Raw genomic sequence first — 20464 nt, forward strand, 5'->3', positions numbered from 1 at the left:
ACCAAAATTATGTAAATAGAGAAGTGCCATGGGTGCCTGGGTGGCTCAGTCCATTAAGCATCTGACTTCAGCTCAGGTCATGATCTCACAGCCCTGCGTTGGACCCTGCATCAGGCTCTGTGCTGACAGCTCAGCTTTGGATCTTCTGTCCCCCTCTCTCTCTTTCCCTACCCCACTTACTCTGTCTCTCTCTCAAAAATAAATATAGATAAAAAAAGAAGTATCATAACATTCAAATGGAAAATGATCTCAAAATATCTAACTCTTTAAGACTCTAATATCTTGTATGAGACCCATGAACTTGGCAATGCTTTCACAAACTAAATGTTTTCACACCTTTTGACTTGTAAACACAAGAGCAATGCACTCTTTAAGGATTTTTCACAACTTCACTGAATAAAATGCAATCAAAACAAAACATTTCCAACAAAACTTTTTGTATGCCATATATCACGTTTCTTACAAATATGACTGCATGTTACTAATGATAAAGACAGAGAAATTAAAGGGATATAATTGGCATGAGTATATGCCCAGAAATAAGAAAAATAATTGCTAGTTTCCTATCATAATTATTTAGTATGACCTAAATGTTTGTGGTAGAAAACTGGATATAAAAATAATTAGTATTCAAAATGATCTTTCCTTTGATGAAACGTATGGGCAAATTCAATTCACTAGAAGACCATGGATTCATTTTGATGGGAAGTTACTGTGAACCTAGAAAGATAAGGTTGCAAGTGATAGGAAGGCTCCCTGGGCCCCAGCGTGTTAATCCAGAGAGCAGGTGACTAAGAATACCAGTAGTGCCTGAGGACTAGCCTTGCGCTGAGCTGAGGATGAGCGAGCCCTCCTCTTCTCTCCTGCCTTTTAGACACGATTGTTCCCAGGTACTATTTTGAAATAGCTAATGGCTCTCTGATGTTTTGCCTCCTCTCTTCATCCTTTCCCACTTCTTAATTTCTCGTTCATGATGGCCCTAAAGTCTTCAGGGTCTCACGTGTTCCAAGGTCTCCTCCATCCATACCAGCCTCATGGGTGTGAGACTTGACTATCACACATGGCTCTGCACTAAGATGGCTTAGTGCACTAACATGGCTTAATGCCCTGCTGCATATTAGTTATTCTTAATAACCGTTGAACAAAGGGGCCACAGTTCTATTTTACTCGGGGCCAAATAGCAAAATCACATAGCCAGTCTTGCCTCCTACCCATCACGATCCAGTGATCATTAGCAACTGTGCAAACGAATAACCTTGTATGAATATCGAGTTATCCCTCAATTCTGTCAGAGATGGGAGTTCCTCAAATACCTACTTAGGACCTTTGCTTATCACTTCACTGCTCTAGAATTCTGTTACTTCATTTACAAAATAAGAACATCAAATTATGAACTATAAGTCCCTTCCTATCTAAATAACGACACTACATACGTAAAAACAAAAACAAACAAACAAAAAAACTAAGGGTTTTCAACCCAGGCAGAGGAAAAGATAACATGAAAATAATTTAGACCATTAAATAGTGTGCTACCATGGTCAATTTACTTAATTCCAACTGCATGTTTTTGTGGAAATTAAATTTATTCATCAAACATGTACTTACTATCATGATACCTATCGCCAAGTTTATAGAATTTTCATTAATTATCACGTCACTCCAGTAGACTACAGCCCCAGGAGGACAGGAACTCTGTACATGTTCACATCTGTAGTCAGAGGACTTGGACACAGTAAATGCTCAAAACATATTAAAAAAAATTTTTTTAACGTTTATTTATTTTTGAGACAGAGAGAGACAGAGCATGAACGGGGGAGGGGCAGAGAGAGAGAGGGAGACACAGAATTGGAAGCAGGCTCCAGGCTCTGAGCCATCAGCCCAGAGCCCGACGCGGGGCTCGAACTCACGGACCGTGAAATCGTGACCTGAGCTGAAGTCGGCCGCTTAACCGACTGAGCCACCCAGGCGCCCCTCAAAACATATTAGTTAAATGCGGGAACGTACACTTGAAAGAACTGAGTACCTACTAAATGTTAAGTTAGTGTGCTCAGTACTGGATATCCAAAGTGGCAGAAGATAAAAGCCTCTACCCTCAAGGTTCTAATATTCAAATGGGACACAGAAAGAAAGAAACCATCACAGACTGCTGTGATCAATACTTGAACAGAAGCGTGTTCAGAGTACAAAGAAGGAATCCTTTCATTTTGGCTGGTGGTATTGGGATGGGCTTCACTGGGGAGACAATGTCTGAACTAAGTCTTGCAGCCTGAGTAGAAGCCCAGGTAAGTGAAAGGAAAGGGAGAGGGGGTGCAGTGGAGGACGCGAAAAGACATGGCAATGAGAGAGAAGTTTGCCTGAACAAAACTAGAAGCGCTTCAGATGACTGAACGCCACAGTTTCGTCTGTGGAAGATAATCCCAAACAAAGATTGGAAGATGAAAAGGAGCCAGAGGATGAAGATCCTTTTTGTGTGACGAATTTATTTGGAAGTTTATGATGTGTCATTGTAGGCTTTTAAACAGGGAAAAGGACACAATCAGAGTTGTATTTGAAAGATCTCTCGTTACAATGTCAAGGGTGCAGTCTAGTTTAATGCCCAGGCTTCTGGCTAAGAAGTCTACATTTTCTGTTCAATACTGAGGCAATGGATGCTCATATCAACCACAGTTGGATAAAACGATACAATCTACAAGAAGTCTGAGAAAAGCAAAGGACCTGGAAATGTAGGCCATGAATATATAACTAGCGTAATTCTCAGCAAAAGAAACACTGCGGCTCATAAAATAATAATAGCAGCAACAACAAAAACACAAGATAAGTCCTGGAAATCTGAAACTTCTTCCCAAATTAGTAAACAAGTCAATAGTATAATAAGGAATAAACAGATAAAAGGGATCAAAATGCCATGTGAATAATGTCGGTGACACTTGAAGAGAAAGAAACTGAAAGAATGGAGAACTATTGTGTAATTCAAGGTAAATAATTTGTTTTAAACATGGGTGGAGACCAGTGTTTACTAAACATGAAAGATTAATATCAGTAGAGGAAGGAATTGTTTTTTTTTTTTATGCAAGAGGTCATTGTGAATAATGAAAAAAAAAAAGAACACAAGTTACCATAGAAACCATTTTAAAAATACTGAAGCAAACTTCAATATAAGGAATTTAAAATCTTACATAAATCATTTGGCCCAGACCCTATTTTAGGCAGTTGCCAATTTCTCCTTTTTCCAGATATTTCCATTCATTTGACTACAGACAAATAAAAAAATTATGATTTGCCTATTCTCGACATTATGACAAAGCTGAATATATTCTTATACCATAACTTCTTAACTGTCCAAATGAGTACATGATTACCTGAACACCTGAGTAATGACTGCTTGATTAAATTGTAGGATGTCATACAAAGATCAGGAGCTTTGTATTTAGGTGCGAATACCATGTAAAGAATCTGTCAATATTCTCATCAGCCCCAATTAGAAAGAAAATAAAAGAGAAAAATAACTGCTCAGAATATGAACTATTTTTGTAAGGCTCTTAAGATATAGGAGATAGGGGCACATGGATGGCTCGGTCAATTAAGTATCTGACTCTTGATTTGGGATCAGGTCTTGGATCAGGTCAAGATCTTACAGTTCTTGAAACTGATCCTGCGTTGGGCCCCAAGTCAGGCTCTGCACTTAGGATTCTCTCTCTCTCTCTCTCTCTGACCCTTCCCTGCTCTCTCTCTCTCTTTCAAAATAAATAAATAAACATTTTTAAAAGATACAGGAGAAATTTATCACTTGAAATTTAAAGTCCAGTATGTTTTTCCCCTTTATAGGTATCTATTACCCTAAATTACACATTAATGGAACTAAAGTTCATGGTCTTCCTCCTTCTGCAAGAGGTTACCCCAAGAACCCATTCTGATCCAACACAAGCAGGGTTAAATAGCCACCAGCACAGTGAGTTTTCCTCAATGCAAATGCAGTTTTCCCAAATTCAAGTCCTTTTGGGAAGGGTACCATTCCAGTCTTGGGAAGGGTACCTCCCAGATTTCTGGGAAGAAATCCCAGAGTCCTCCCCATCTTTCAGATAACCCAAACACTTACAGTGTCATACCTTCTCTTTTCAAGAAACTACGCCCTAGAGGAACTAATTAAACAATGACCAAAACAATGAAAATACATGACACTGACTCCATGAAGATTTTCTCCAAAACACAAGAGGAATGCTATTAACTTTGTTATGTGGAAAGAACCTAGAAAAATGATGTCAAGGGGTGCAAGCGGAGATTTTGGAGGGCAGGAGGTGCACAAGGAAGGAAGGCACTGAGATGCGACAGTCACACACAAAAGGGCATCAGTGGGAGCACTGTTCTCATGAGGACCATCGGCTCCATAAGAATGCAGGACTTGTTAGAGCCAGAGTGAGAGGCATTTTATTCTTAAGATGCATTTTTGACTGGGCTCTACATGAAGTACAGAATTACACTTAATAAATTCTTAAGGAATTGCTCTTATCCAATTAAGTTCCAAGAATCTTGCAACTCTTTATGGGGAATGCACAGGGCTATTCTTTTATTCTTCCAGAAATGAATTTGAAACTATATGCACATGTACTTGGCTCACTCAGGCCTGATATTTATATATATAAACACATAATCTTTTTATATACTATAAACATTTGGAAGCATGAACATAAAAAGAATGTTAACAGCATTAACATAATTGATCACTCCCTCCTTGAATTCTTTCTTCTCTTGGCTTCCAGATCTTCCTTCTTCTTTTTCTTACCACATAGGCTGCAGCTTCTCTATCTCATATATGAGACCCTCCTCATTCCTTCACCACCTCATCGACCAATGGTGGATGATTTTTCAAACCTATGTTCCCTATGTGTCCTTGTTCTCCAGGTGGTGTCGATCAACCCCACAGCTTTAAATACCGTCTGTGCGCTCAGGATCTCCAAATACTTTCTCCAGCTGTGTCCTCTCCCTTGATGTCTACAGTCATATATACTCAGCCACTTTTTGGGCTATCCACCAGCCTTCTAAAATGGAACACATCCAAAAAAAGCTCTTGAGTTTCCTCAACCCTGTTCCCAATAGTCTTTTGTCTTATCTCATTTCAAAATGAAAAATGAGGGGGCCAACTTTCTTTCCTCTCTCTCATACACCACATTCAATCCATCAGAAAATTATTTCAGCTTTACTTTCAAAATAAATCTAGATTTTTACCACTTTTCTCCCCCTCCACTGTTTAGTATCTAGTCCAAGCTACTCTAATCTCTCTTGGTGATTTACCCAAATTACCTCCTTCTGGGTCGCCCTGCTTCCACCATTGAAAATCAGTATGCTATTACATATTTATATTGTATTCACTCAACAAATACTTATGAAGAATCCACATTATGAAATGCACTGCCTAGTCAATCTGTAGGGCACTGATGTGAAATTGACCCAATTTTTGCCTTCAATGTGTTTATATTCTGAGTGGTTGGATTAGCCACACGCACATAACATAACGCAAAGCAATACTAGATAATTCCTATTATAGTGCTACAAAGTGCTAAAGGGCTTTAGACAGAATTTCTGATTTTATCAGCAACAGAGACTTCATGGAGGAGGCTGAATTTAAGTTGAGACTTGAAGATAAGTCGGGTTTTAGGAGGAGCCAAGAGAGTTCATTCCCAAAAGCTCCCTAGAAGATCATAGAAGAGTCAGGGCATCTTGAAAGCATTGCAAATAGTGGCATTTGGTAGATATCTAGGGCTAGGTAGGGGAGCGAGAGGAGACAAATGCTGGGCAGTTAAGACACAGTTTGAATAAGGAAGCCAAGCCAAGAAGTTGGGATTTAATAAGGAGGTCAAGAGGTCAAGGAAGATTTTCATCACGGGAGTGACAAAATTAAGTGGTATATTAAAAGGAATTAATTTGAAAGCAATGTGTAGGAATGCTTTATGTTTTATTTGTAGGCCTCAATTGCTCTTAGGCCTAGAGGCCAACCACATACTATATCAACAGCAATATAGAGTACCCAAACTGCATATTTAAATATATTAACCCGTATATAATTTTTGAATTGATTTGATTTACATTTGACTAGTTGAAATGATTATACATTTGTAAACCTCTATTAATTTTTTTAAGTTTATTTATTTATTTTTGAGAGAGAGACAGAGAGGCAGAGAGAGAATTAAACCTCTGTGAATTTTGATTTAGCAGTTTTCTTTTTCTATTTGAGAGCCAATATTTTTGCAGGCCTTTGAAGATCTTGAAGGCCTTCAGGCACCTTCTCCATAACCCAGGATAGGTAAAACAGCTCTGCAGACAGGTTTGGAGGACAGGGCATTCATTATATGAATGTATAACGTATACACTTTATTGCATTTAAAAGTAATATGAACATGTAATATGCCGTTAGGAAGGAAAAATATCTTTAAAGCATGAAAGTTAAAAAAAAACAACACATGCATCTGAGAGCTGAGCATAGGCACTGGTTCGGCTGGATGTGTGTCCTTAACATGGTTTTATGATCATAACCCAAGTTTGATTAAAAATAAAATTCAGATAAAAAAATATTTTGAAGGGGCAAATACAGTGGGATTCCATTTAACTGGCTTCTTCCTTTGCTTTTACATTAGGTCTTGACTAATTTCATCTTCAATTCATTAATTTAGGGATTGTGATTTATCCATTTATTCATTAAAGATTTATTTAACCATGATGTTCCAAAACATAAATAAATGATCACGGTTTTGTGCTGCATTTTGCTTAGTATTTAAATTTGAGATAGTAGCACACAACATTCGTTGTAGGAAGAAAGAGATTAAACCAAATAGAGAATTTCATCCTAAATACAATAAATGGATTTTTGGCAATATAGGAAGAGTCATTAAGTCAGAGTAATAAAATTTAGAAGTTAATCTCTCAAGGCACTGTAAAAAAATGAGAATCCTCATAAATGACAAACCTTTCCTTCTCTGATATTTATTTAATGTTACACTAAAGGAAATTATGCCATTTATTTATTAATGTTGATTCTACTATTTTATTTTATTATTTCATTTCATTTCATTTCATTTTATTTCATTTCATGTATTATTTATTTTTGACAGAGAGAGAAAGAGTGTAAGTCCGGAAGGGGCAGAGAGCAAGGAAGACACAGAATCTGAAGCAGGCTCCAGGCTCTGAGCTGTCAGCACAGAGCCCGATGTGGGGCTCGAACTCATGAGCTGTGAGATCATGACCTGAGCTGAAGTCAGACGCCCAACTGACTGAGCCACCCAGGTGCCCCTGATTCTACTTTTTGTTAGCTGAGGTTTTATTTTACAGTATAATAGATTTATAGGAAATGTCATATTTAACCAAAAAAGACTTTAACCATAAAAGCCATTTTAGAGGGAGGCATGATTAGGTTTTACTGAACAGTTAGCAAATTTCATAGATACGTCTCCAAGAATACGTATTTATCCCTTTTCTCATTTCTTTCGCCTTGAATTTATTCACAGGTTTAAAAATAAAAACTTGACCTTGCAATCAGTAATCCTCCTTTTTTATCAAAGTAATCTCCACACAACACTTTCGCATGCACATTTTGAATCTTCTCTGGCATTTACCACTCATTTTATAAGTTTACACTGATGCCACCCCGGCTTACAGTAACAAACACTGATATGTCCATTTAAAATTCCTTAAACTTTGATAGATTATCTTCAAATGAAAAAAAATGTATTTGATAAAAGCCATTCAACAAATCTTTTTTAAGCTAATGTTATGTAGCAGCATGATGACATTTACAAAGATACTGTCATTGTCTTAAAGAAATTTATAGTCTTAAGAGTTCAGACGTATCTTTTTTTAGATGTGACTAACAACTGAAATGACTCCATAAGCCACCTGTGAAATGGAACCCCTTAGCCATTAAAGAGCCGAAAAGATATATATTAACAATGTGCTTTTAAAATTTTAATATTCTTGTATCATACTATTGTCTTGTATTTGCTTTTAAGGTTATATTTAAACTGATGGAAGTTACAGAAACCTTCATTACTCTTAGGAGCAAACGAAAGTCTGCATTGCAGTCTGTCTGCTCATCCATAATTCAGGATCCCAGCCTAAAACATTATGCTCAAACAAGCACAAATATTGGCAAAGGTGAAATATTGAACTACTACAGTAGCAGCTAAATTATGTAGCAATCTGTGTATGTGTTTCAATTTCCTAGCACTAGAAATAAAAATTAAAAGCAGAAAAACAGTCAACAATTATGGTTATAAACTAAATAAGCAAGTGAGCAAAGCCAAGTTGCCATTATGCAAAGCTACATGATTTTTATTAGTTATACACAGATCCAATAGGACAATAAAACTCAAGAGGGGGAAAAATAACACAGTTACTTGGATTATCTAAGAAAAAAAAAAGGGGGGGATTCTAGAAAAATGTCCTCATGGATTTGAACTTTGAAAATAGCAACTCTGGTTATATTTTAAGTTAACAGATTTATTTTTCCTCAAATATATTCTCTCATTTGTCTTCATTATCTGGACAATAATGCTAGCCCTCCGTTAATTAGCACCATGGTCACTGGTTTGGAGGTTCCAGCAGGTAAGAACAGACACTAAGTACCCTTGACAGAAAATAGATCTCCTCTGTCTGGGGAGGTTGACTCTTGTTTGGGCTCAAAGCATCAGCAGGATGCCCAATGAGAACTGAGATGCAGTGGAGACACAAACCTTGCCAGCTAATTCAGCACAAGTAACCCAGCAGATCAATATGCTAACAGATATATCCACCATATCACCTTCTGTTACATTCTGTTTCCACTGCTGTAGGCTAGGTCCACTGCACCTTGTGGGAGTGCAGACCTTTCATTTTGCTGCCATTAATATATATATATATATATATATATACATATATAATATGCATATATATACACGTGTATATATATAATTGATGCATATATGTATATATAATTGATGTGTATATATATACGTGTATACACATGTATATATATATATATATGTATATATATAATTGATGCTAAAAACTATATGTATATATATATAATTGATGCTAAAAACTAATGATAAATATCTAGTGCTCAGGAATTTTGTCTACTGTCAAATGGTAGAAGGTTTATTGTTCTGAGTTTGTCAGATACCCTTATCACATGTTATAATTCTTCCTTTTACTAGAAAGGAAAAAGTAATTAATACAGTGAGTATAGTCACTTTATTATGTAATATTATGTAAGTTCAGTATTCCATCTACCCAAAAAAAGATGTACAATTTAAACTGGAGATCCTTAGCATTGTGTAGACATAATCAGGGTTTGTTTGTTTGTTTGTTTGTTTTTGGCCTATGGAGGAGGTCTATGCCCACATATTCAGCAAGGATCTGTTCTTTTATTTAACCAAGCTCTTTCTGGTGTGACGATGAGATCTTCCAGCAATAAACTTGAAATAAGTGCCACTGGCACTGAAGCATCAAAAACCAGCCCAGGACAATCTACACGCATGGGAGCCTTGTGATTGCAGGGGTGTCAGGGACAGTGGTGGTCTCCGGTCTGACATGGAGAAACGCACAGCTCCACTAAGCTCGTGCCTTTCTGTAGCTGAGAGCACGCCCTGGGCCACAAATGTCCAGAGTTTCACCTGTATTTGAAAGTCAAGAGGGCTTACCTGGAAATGACTGCTATGCACATCAAATACACTATAAGTGAGGAAGTTGGGATTGTAAGAGATTAATATGATGGTCGCGGTAGAAAACCACAGCAATCGCTTGCTTGCTGGAGATACTCGAAGAGCAAAAAGCCAACCTGTAACACTACTTTAGGCTCTCCTGACAAATACCAGGAAAAAAAAACCCTATAAAATTTGAATATTTTTATATCTGTTTCAAGTTGGGGAGAGGTAGCATTAGGACTGTGACAAGGAAGCAATATTTTCATATTCTTCTAAGATGATTATTTTTATGGTTTAAAGAATATACGTTTCAATGCATGTGTAATTCACAATTACGAATTAATCTATAAGCTGCTATAACATTTCACTGCTAATTGTCTTCTAGAAAAGTTGGCTATTAGAGAAAGAACAGTGGTGAGGAAGGTGGTTCTAGTCCACACACTGCCACTCGCCATTAATCCTGTCACGTCTTAAACCCTCTGCACCTCTTTGCCCCTCATTTTGCTAAAAGACTTTCTAGATCTCTGAGGGCTTCCTAGTTGGGATATTCAAACTATTACTTGACTTATCTGACCACAGCATACAATTTTTTGTCACCATCGTCATGATACCCTTATGCACTGTCACGGCACTGTATTGTCATTGGTGACTGAAGGGCAGTTTGGCGATAACTGAATTCCCAGCTAGACACTGAATAACCACTAAAGATCACACTAATGCAGACATAAAACCAAACAAAGAGGTTTGTCTTTGTCTCTTTTCTAGTGAAAAAGATAGCATCTTCAAACAGCATGACTAGTCTGAAAACGCTAGCATGAGAGACGTCATTTTGTGATCCCTTGCTGTAGTTTCATAAAATTGAATAAAAGTGCAAGCAAATTGAAAAGATCCTGAGTTAAGTTGGTATTTAAAGTGTACTTTAAGGGGCGCCTGGGTGGCGCAGTCGGTTAAGCGTCCGACTTCAGCCAGGTCACGATCTCGCGGTCCATGAGTTCGAGCCCCGCGTCGGGCTCTGGGCTGATGGCTCAGAGCCTGGAGCCTGTTTCCGATTCTGTGTCTCCCTCTCTCTCTGCCCCTCCCCCGTTCATGCTCTGTCTCTCTCTGTCCCAAAAATAAATAAACGTTGAAAAAAAATAAAAAAAATTAAAAAAAAAATAATAAAATAAAATAAAAATACAGAACAAACCCTGACATTTCTGTCACTTACCTTGCAACCTTTGCATCACATTGGCGATGTCCCGGGGAGACCGTGAGGCCGTCCTGGAGGCAGCCATGCTGTCTCCCCCAGCAGGAAACCGACAGCAGACACTCTTGTCCCCGGGCGATGTAGCACCATATCACTCACGAAAACATACTGGAGCTTTCTGGATCTATTCGGTCGTAAACGAATCCCCAGCGCTTGCAGCAGCTGGCAAGGAGATGGCACTTCCAAGACTGAGCCACTTCTTTTCTTTCTTTTATTTTAAGACTGTTCTCTTAAATGAACTCAGGAATCTGAAAAACAAATAGAAAAGATACAATATTAAAAAAAAAAACTACATACGTCATCCTAGTGCTAAAAAGAAAACTATTTGTATTCAATTCGAATAGATAATTCATTGCCAGGTAAAATATTTACTAAGCACTACGCAAATGCTAGGAATTCTTATATTTGACAAAATAAATACGTCCATGAGATACACATAATAAAGTTGGTTGCTAAAAAGGAAATGTTCACGTATCCCATGTTTTCTCTTTAAACTATAATCTTTCTCCATTGATCTATGAAAGTGAATGTACTATGAAGTCCAATACTGAATCTTATTTCTTAATCACACTAATGCAAATATAGTTCTCTTATATATGCTATTTCAGCCTGCTTTGTGCATATATTTTGCTGTTTCATTTGTACAATTTCCAGGAATGAGATTACATCTTAGCTCCTAGATGGGCACTGAGTAATGTACAGAATTGTTCAATAACTGTATTTTACACCTGAAACCCATACAACACTGTATGTTAACTACACTGGGATCAAAATTTAAAAATAAAAACTTAAAAAAAATCTTAGCTTCTAATAACTATTTGATAAGTTAAAACAGTATAAATGGAAAAGTATTTCATTCTAAAAATGTGCGTTTCAGGGGCGCCTGGGTGGCGCAGTCGGTTAAGCGTCTGACTTCAGCCAGGTCACGATCTCGCGGTCCGTGAGTTCGAGCCCCGCGTCGGGCTCTGGGCTGGTGGCTCAGAGCCTGGAGCCTGTTTCCGATTCTGTGTCTCCCTCTCTCTCTGCCCCTCCCCCGTTCATGCTCTGTCTCTCTCTGTCCCAAAAATAAATAAACGTTGAAAAAAAATTAAAAAAAAATAAAATAAAAATGTGCGTTTCAAATATTCTGTTTTCAGAGGTCAACATGGATTTGATTTAGCTTCTTTTTTTCCTACACAGAAAGACTCCAAACAGGTTGTAAGGCTAGGGTTAGGGGTGGCTTGAGCAGAAAGGCCATTTTCTTTCTAACCCCAACCTGAATTCTCAGCTTTGGTCAAGTTTAATTCATCATCCTGGACTGGGCAAGGAGACAGAAAGGTTAAGAGAGTAGCTGAAATCCTGACATTGAGACATTTAGTTTGAAGAAGGATTTCCTAACCCTAAGGTTAGGTAAAGAGAAGGTTTCGCCAGAAGTAGGATAAATAATGAAGAAAGGAGCGGAGGTTGAACATGCACCCAGAGACAGAAACTTAACCAAGGGTCCGCACACCAAGGCATTAATGCACACTTGTGCATTATGAGGAGGAAGGTGAAGAAAAAGAACGGGCCGGGGGCAGGGAAGGATGGTACAGACACACCTGTAGGGAAAGTACATCCATGTGGGAAGGGCCACCTGCCAGAAGGAAAAAAAAAGAAACCAAGAGGAATCGATGAGTGCTATCAACAACTATATTATAACCTGAATGTGTGGTCATTCAAACAGTATGATTTATGAGACAGAGGCTGTGTGATAGAGTATATTATAAATTACGACTAAATTTAAGATGGCATTATTAATATTAGCATGCATGGGTATCCGGTTAGAATGCATGAATGCAAAGCTGATAACACCTGTTTTAGAACACTATCTCAAAAAGGATGCAAAACATTGCATATTGCTGCTGCCCTATGGAAAAAGCATCCGAAAGGTATAATGGAGCGAGAAGAATGTACTTGGTCACTTAACAAGTTAGGGTGAGATGGTGCAGTGAAGTAGCCTTAACTGGTAAGAAGACACAGGCAGACTTCTCTTGGCTACTTGAAAGGGTATTTAGTAGAAGGAGGACCCAAAACTTGGCAGCTTCTGGGCTAGAGAGGTACCTTTCAACGGGTGGCTTTCCAAGGGATCCTCAGAGGAGAAATAATTGTTTATGGCTGGCCTGGCATGCATCAAGGCCTTTAGCCTTGCTGGAATTATGTGCCTATTAGCAGCCCTCATCTCCTGGGGGAAAATATTCCACTTGCCCACAGGCAAAAGCTACCATAGTTTGAAGACTAGTAAGCAGTGGGAAGTGCCTTGAGGATATTACAAATGGGTCCTTTAAACTGTTAGAAAGTGAACTTCCCCAAATGTAAGAATATAACTATCTCTAGCTGGCTAGAAAAGTACGTATATACTAAGTAGAGATGAAGGAAGAAATTCATGTTAATTCAGTTATCCCAAGCCAGCTTCTGATCAGCCCTGGAGTTCATAAAAGTCATGACTACCACCATCAATCAAGAATTATGGAATTAAAAAGGATTTCTGTAAGTCACTGCATTACAGATCACCATGTTTCTACCCTCTTCTCGTTCACATTTATGTTATATAATAGATTAATCTCCAACTCTCCTCTCTCTCTTTTATACATATAAATATATATGTACATATATATACATATAAATGTATATATATGTACATATATATATAAATATATATGTACATATATACATATAAATATATGTATATTTGACACAAATACTTGAGATATATATACATATATATATTTATCTTTTGAAGGTCATGTTAAACTCAGAATTTCTCTACTTATGTCTAAATTCAGGTTACGTATTCAGTCTTACTTCTATAGTATAACAAATCCATTCTGAGTCTCAGAGGTCAAGGCTGGGGGTACCAAGATGAATATGACATAGTTTCTATTTTTTGAGGAGCTTAGAACATAGTGGGAGATACAACATATTAAAAAAAAAAAAAAAAAACAATATAACAATACCACGGGCAAGTCCAAATACAGAGATGGAAAATACAAAGGGTGGGCGCTAAGCCAATCGGAAGGTTCTGGAAAAGTGTCCTGGGAGGGAGCTCACCCCTGAACTGAATCTTGGTAAATGAGCTAGTCAGGAAAAAAATATGAAAGACACATGCCAGGTGGAGTGCATAACTTGAGCAAAGTCATGGACACAAGAAACAGATGATTCTATGTGGGAAGCACCAAGAGTTGGATCACGAAGGACTCTCCCAGGTGACATTCTGGAGCTGAGGCTGGAGAAGGAGGTAGCACTGGACGGTTGAGGGCCCTGTGTGCTATGCTCAGAAGCTTCGTCCTGATTCTTTGGGAGGCAATAGGAAACCACTGGGGGATTTTAAGCTAGAAGTGCCCAAGTATAATTGAGATTATTCTAGGTACAGTTTTTAAGGGTGTATTTGAAGGAGACAAGACTGAAAGATTCAGAAAGATCCCTAAGGAAAGTATCTCAGGAGTCAAGATGATGACAGACTAAAATAAGACAGTGAGTACAGGGCAAGATCTGAAAAATCTCTAGGAGGCAAATGTGTAGTAGTTGATGACTGGTCAGGGAGGGGAGATAGGAAATGGGCAATGGGGTTGTCAAAGTGTCTGGGATAACTCTCAGGATTCTGCCTGGAGATTGCGTGGGTCGTGGTACCATCAACTGAGCTCAGCAGCCAGAGGGGCTGTGCAGATCTTACTTCCAATATCTTCACCTCACGCACTCATATGCTTGCGGTAACAACTTCGCCCTTGTGTGGGGCACTGTTAGCTGAGCAGATCCCAAGGATCACTAAATACCTGGCCCAGGCCCCCCACCCTGCTTGAAGCCATCCTTAAATGCTCCTGTACACACTGAGCACTAACAACCCATGTTATTATAATTTGTCTTATTCACCACCACTGTTAGTCTCACACTCTAAGTAGACTGTGAACATTCTGCAAGGGTAGAGTCTATAACTGTTCTCACTCTGACATCTCACCATCGATGCCAAATGGATCCCTGAGAACATCCCAGGCCCTCAACAGACATTTTTGTTTTACAGAAAACCCCTCCCTCCTCACTGCAAAAGAAGTAAATGCAATATCCTTCCTTTTCCAGACAGAAGATAAAATATTTTGTTTTCATCATATGAGCATTTCCTCCTTTGTGAAATTCTGATAGTCTTGCTGTTTACTGATACTTTCACTCAGGGGGATATATAAGAAATTTCTAATTAATCAAACAAATAAAATAAAAAGAAAAGAAAAGGAAACTGGGGGTCAGAAGATACGAGTTCTAGGCTTAGCTTTGTTCCAACTAGCTGACTGAGTGTGAGCTGGAAGTCCCCAGTAACGACCTACCACAGGGAGCATGGTACCATGACATCCACACACCATGGACTAAGAAAGATCTGGGGCAGAGTCTTAACTCCATCCATGTGACGTGAAGAAAAGTAAACTTTTCTGAGCACTTGTGGCTTCATCTGTAAAATGAAGTCATTTTATGCTAAATTATTGGTTTAATTTTATCCTGCATCAATTTAAAAAGATAAATATGTAATATGCTTAGCAGACTGTCTGGCATGTAGCAGAGGTCCAGCAAATAACTGGTTTCCATTTTCCTTCCCCTGGCCTCAGTTTCTCTACCTGCAATATGAGAAATGGAGAGGTGCCCTCAAGCGTGCTCCCCAGGTCCAAAACCACTGGCAGCACAAGTGACCACTAAAATAGCAGGTCAGAGGTCACAAAAGCTTGAAATTCACTCCTGGAACTGAGCGATTGTGGGCAGTTGAGGTTGTGGGCAGAGGAAGGTCCAGCAGCACCAACGAGCTCACTATTCCCAGGATTATTAAAAGAGTTTTTAATAGGTGCAGGATATCGTGGGCAGTGAGGGGGACCGGTACTGGGATGGAAAGAGAGAATCAGGTAGACATTGATGGGTTGTGTATGAATTAGCAGTCCCGGCACCGTCTCCAAATCCTTCCAGGAGAAGGAACTGAGATCCGACTGTAGCTAAGGCCATCCACCACTCCAGGCAGAGAAGTAAGAGCCCAGTACATTTCATACAGCAAAAGGGTATTGAGAAACTATTTGTAAAGGACAATGGTACTGAGTAAATAGCAGTAAACAAGACAGATAAGCCCCTCGTAGAGCTTCCGCATCAGAGGGGGAGATGAAATCGATAGTATGACAACAAAGCAGGGTGAGTTCTCTCATGGAGAAATCCAGGGAACTGTTCGAGCAAACTGAATACCCAATCGATAACCATCTGCTGCAATTATTGTGCAGAATGCAGTGGGAATTTACACTGTCTGCTATTTGGGATTCTCCTATCTGAACCACACTCTTCTAACACCAGCCCCCGTGAAAAAAGCACACGAGTGAATCATCAAACCTGGACTTCTCTAGTCTCTAAGTAGAATGGACAACTGGCGGCTAAGGCAGTTTTTTGTTTGTGCTCCTAAAAAAAAAAAAAACGCGTTAGGAAAAACATTGGGAGGAACACTGCTAGGCCCGAAGAACACATCTTAAAGCAATGCAACTACAATTTTAGGTACTAGGAAACGATAACAGAAAATTCCAAACCCTGCAACCACCAGAGATGATGTGGCTCATTTCTTTTTTTTTTTTTTTTTTTTTTTGATGTGGTTCATTTCTAACTGAGAAAGATGCACTGAGACCATAAGACACAAACAGGGTCACAGCCGTATGAAATATAAATATTACTGAAGTAGGCATCTAAATATGTATAAGAATAGAGCCCCTATTAAAATTCACTATTAAGCAAAAATAAAAAAGCTAATAAATACACATCCACCCCTTCTAAGTCCTTTGCTGGAGTGAGTCATGTAAGTGTCTAATTTTAAAGTTAATTATTGTTTTTCTCTATTCATCCTTTAGCAATGGTACTAATTAATAAACACTAAGATGGCTAAGCAGTAGGGAGAAAAGGGACATCTGGAGTTAATATAGATATATTACTAATGTATGTGTATGGGCTATCAGTGAATAGTACTGTTAATTATTCACTACTATGAAATGTACAGGGTAACAAATAAGAATTGGCCCTTTCTCTGGAAGAACAAACATGGAAACAGGTAACCAAAAGACTGAGTACAGAGCGGATCAGTATGACAAATATGACGTGTCATGATTCAACTTTTTGGGGGAAGGTTGCAGTATAAATCAGGCCCAAAGATATCTACTACCTTCCTCCCATACTTTGCTAGAGTATATGTTGCACTTCTTGCCAAACACTGGTTCTGGTTGGATCAGATCACAAGGAAGGACGCCTCAGTCAGTGAAGAGGGGGAGAAACACGATTCCCTCACAGGGGAGTCTTGGGCCCTGTGTGATTCTCAAGGTCAGGCCACGGGGTGTGGCTGCAGTATCTAGAGCTGAGAAAACGCCAGCAACTTTGCCCAGTCAGGGGCTTCCTACATCCTGTTCAATTTACACCGCCTGTCGTTGCCAAGAAGCTATGTGTGCTGCCTACTTTTAGAGAGCAGGTCCCAGTGTGGTGCCCTCCACATTTAAGACAAGCAAGTCTTGAAAAATCCTGAATGGTAAACTACCTTTTCCCAACCTCGGCTCCCTTGCAAGAAAGAATCCAGGGACAAGAATTTGTATGTGGGGACAGTGAGAACAGAAACAAACCAGTTTGTGAAAAATCATTAGTCAAGAAAGATAACAATGAGTCTATAATGTAATAGCTGAGCAAGTATTTTCAAAGGCTAGCAATATTATTATCTGAGTCAGTCTGAAGATGTGCCTTTATCCTCAGCATGAAACATATTAAATTAGCATTGATCTGGTACATTTTGTTCTCAATTTGCCACCAAGTAAGGAACAGACTCAAAAACACAAGAAAAAAAATAGCTATGTGTTTTATTACAATGTTCTAGCAATATTAGGAACTGTTTACCCATACTATTAATCTTTTTCATCATGGGGAACAGCAGGCCTCTTAAAAAAACAATCCTCACGACTAATTAAATCAGCATTTTATGCAGATGTGGGTCATATTAATAACTGTTGCTTAACTGAAAATTACTACATTTTTCTCTTGCACAAGTCTGGCTTTTGTCTACAAATACTTCCTTTAGTAAAGCGGATCTCAGATGAAGACAAAACTACACTCAAAAAGAGAAAAATAATTCGTTTAGAACTTTCTTAACGTTCACAGATGAATTTCAGATACAGACAGGTTTCCCACCCCAAGCTGCAAAGCTGAGAAAGAACATTCCAGGATGCTAACACCGGTTTCACAGCCGGTGTTTCTCCCTGGGCTGGGCCTGAACTTGCAGCCTCCAAGCTCTTGGCACCACAGGCGGCACACCTCACCGCGGTTCCCACCGGGCTTTCTTTGCTTGGCGGCCGAGAGCTGCTTTATTCCGCACTACTTGCCTGCCCTTTCGCCATGCACCTGCCGCCCTGTGAACCACCATTTCACAGAACTCCTCGGGCAGCAATGCAAAATTTCTGAAACGTGTCTTTCCGGGGAGGAGATGAAAGTTATCTTGCCCTCTAGCGTAGGCTCTGCCTGGAAGCAATTGCAAGGTGACTGTCTGAAGCCCGGCCTCTGCGAGGTCTTCCAGCCCTCGGCCGGGGCTACCTAGTTCCCCTCCCCCCCCCCCGCCCCCCTCAGCCCTTCCTAAAATAGTCGAGGGTGGAGGAAGGGAGGCTCCTAGAATTTGCCCAACGCCCTGCATCTCCCATCTGATAGTAGCAACAGTACCGGCCATCACAACAAGAGGGTGGCTGCCTTTTGCTTCTGCATCACTGGAGCCCAAGAGAAGTGCCACAAGCGGAAATGACAACGCGAGCGGGGGATATTAATAGGGATATCTACGTACGAGAAGCAGGGAGGACGCTCTCCACCTCCTTATCTCCTCATCCCTGAGTGTCACACACGTACGCACACCAGCACCGCCGCCACCATCGCCGCCCTCTCCCTCCCATGAAGCACGCACAACCCCGGCATGCAAGTACAAACTTGCTCACAATTGCCTCTGCAATTTGTTCGGCGAGCACCCACATTAGCGCGCTCGCTCGCTCGCTCGCCCGCTTTCTCTCCCCTCTCCCTCTCCCCTGCCCTCCATCTCTCTTCCTCTTTCCTTTTACCTTCGCTCTCCCGGGCTCGTCCAGGTTCCCGGCAGCGAGGCGAGCGCGCGGCCAGCGGCGGGCCCCGGGAGCTCGGGCGCCGCGGCGGGGCTGCAGGGAGCCGGGCCGCCCGGGTTACAGAGCGCACAACACGCCGGCAGGCTCCCGCCCGCGGCAGATCCGCAGCCGCGCTCCCCCCACCCCCCCCCGGGCCGCTCGCACGCGCGCTCACTCCTGCGCCCAGCTGCTCGGCGACTCTGCCCTCCCTCTGCAGTCGGGTCCTCCCCTCGGATGCACCCTGGGGTTTTAGGCCTCCCCCCCGCTCTCCCCCCCCCTTCCCGCCCCCCGCACGAGTGCTCCTTTCGGAGGGGAAGGTCGGCCCGGGGGCGGGGGGGTGGGGGCAGAGGGGGTTCAGCGCCCCTGGCAGGTTGCCTTTGCTACCCTGGCGCCGCCACACCCCTCCCCGGCCCCGCGCCCCGCGCCCCGCGCCCCTGGAAGAGCCGGTGGCTGGAAGAGCCGGGGGCGGGGGCCTGGAGGCTCTCTCGCAGGCTTCCCCTACCTCCCGGAGATGCACGGCCTCCGGCGCTTCTCCGCAGCTGCAAACCCGAGCTGTGACCCACCCTCTCGGCGAATCTTTCCACGGGGTCCACCTCCCGGGGGGAGAGGAGGAGAAGGAATGGCCGAGAGCTCCGAGAAGGAGATGCGCTGCCCTAGCCGCTAACTTTTGCCTGGGGTTCCCACTGCCCGGTTGACCTTTCTAAGCAGAACCTGTCTTGAAAGGCTGGGGAGGTTCCCTGATGGTCCCAGGAAGGAAGTGATGCAGTTCAACGAGGACATTTAGCAGGCTCCTTTTAAATCAACTTTCACAAACATCGTAACAGCTGACTTTTCTGGCTGTCAGAACAGTGGCAAATAATTTTAGGGAGACTGGTCAGACTAGAGGCTTTTGTTGTTTATAAAGCTTGGATTTCCTGAGAAGGCACTTGACATCTTAAATTCTCTATATTCTTGGTTACTCATTAAGATGATTCTGAAGAACCACCTTCAGTTTCTTCAGACGCACTGTATCCATGCCGTTCGTTGTGGAGCCGCGTATCTTTCATCACAAGTCCCTCTCACGGTGTAGAGGAGGTCCTGGTGTTGCCTAGGTAGCATCCAGGAGAATCTATTTTGTTGTGGTTTTATGGTCTCCAAGCAAAGTCAAACACAGTCTCCCTCCACCAACAACAAAACCCAAGTCCAACAGGATTATGGCAACTCAATGAAAACTATGTTGCAAGAATCTTAAAAATAACAATTATCCCTCGGGGGTGCCTGGGTGGCTCAGTTGGTTAAGTGTTCCACTTTGGCTCGGGTCATGATCTCAAGGTTTGTGGGTTTTAGCCCCATGTGGGCTCTGTGCTGACAGCCCAGAGCCTGGAGCCTGCTTCAGATTCTGTCTCCCTCCTTCTCTGCCCCTCCCCCACTCGTACTGT

At 41.0% G+C, this 20464-nt stretch overlaps 1 protein-coding gene across 16 annotated transcripts in view; it reads right to left on the reverse strand.

Moving 5' to 3' along the window:
- The window catches only part of SYNE1 (spectrin repeat containing nuclear envelope protein 1), a 480528-nt gene extending 460776 nt beyond the window's left edge, over positions 1-19752 (reverse strand). For 8 of the 16 annotated variants that reach the window (XM_086708155.1, XM_086708157.1, XM_086708162.1 and 5 more), the window contains exons 1-2: positions 19011-19258; positions 10879-11165 (exon numbers count right to left, since the gene is read on the reverse strand). In XM_086708155.1, the coding sequence (XP_086564281.1) occupies positions 10879-10945 (67 nt within the window). In that variant the 5' untranslated portion in view covers positions 10946-11165; positions 19011-19258. Of the gene's footprint in view, positions 1-10878; positions 11166-19010; positions 19260-19548 lie in introns of those variants that run through there. The other 8 variants (XR_015251658.1, XM_086708164.1, XM_086708163.1 and 5 more) reach the window with 4 other exon arrangements.
- Between the last annotated feature and the right edge of the window lie 712 nt (positions 19753-20464).

Source organism: Puma concolor, chromosome B2 (assembly GCF_028749965.1).
Source record: "Puma concolor isolate L17-30 chromosome B2, mPumCon1.1.hap2, whole genome shotgun sequence".
In the NCBI taxonomy this organism is placed as follows: Eukaryota; Metazoa; Chordata; class Mammalia; order Carnivora; family Felidae; genus Puma; species Puma concolor.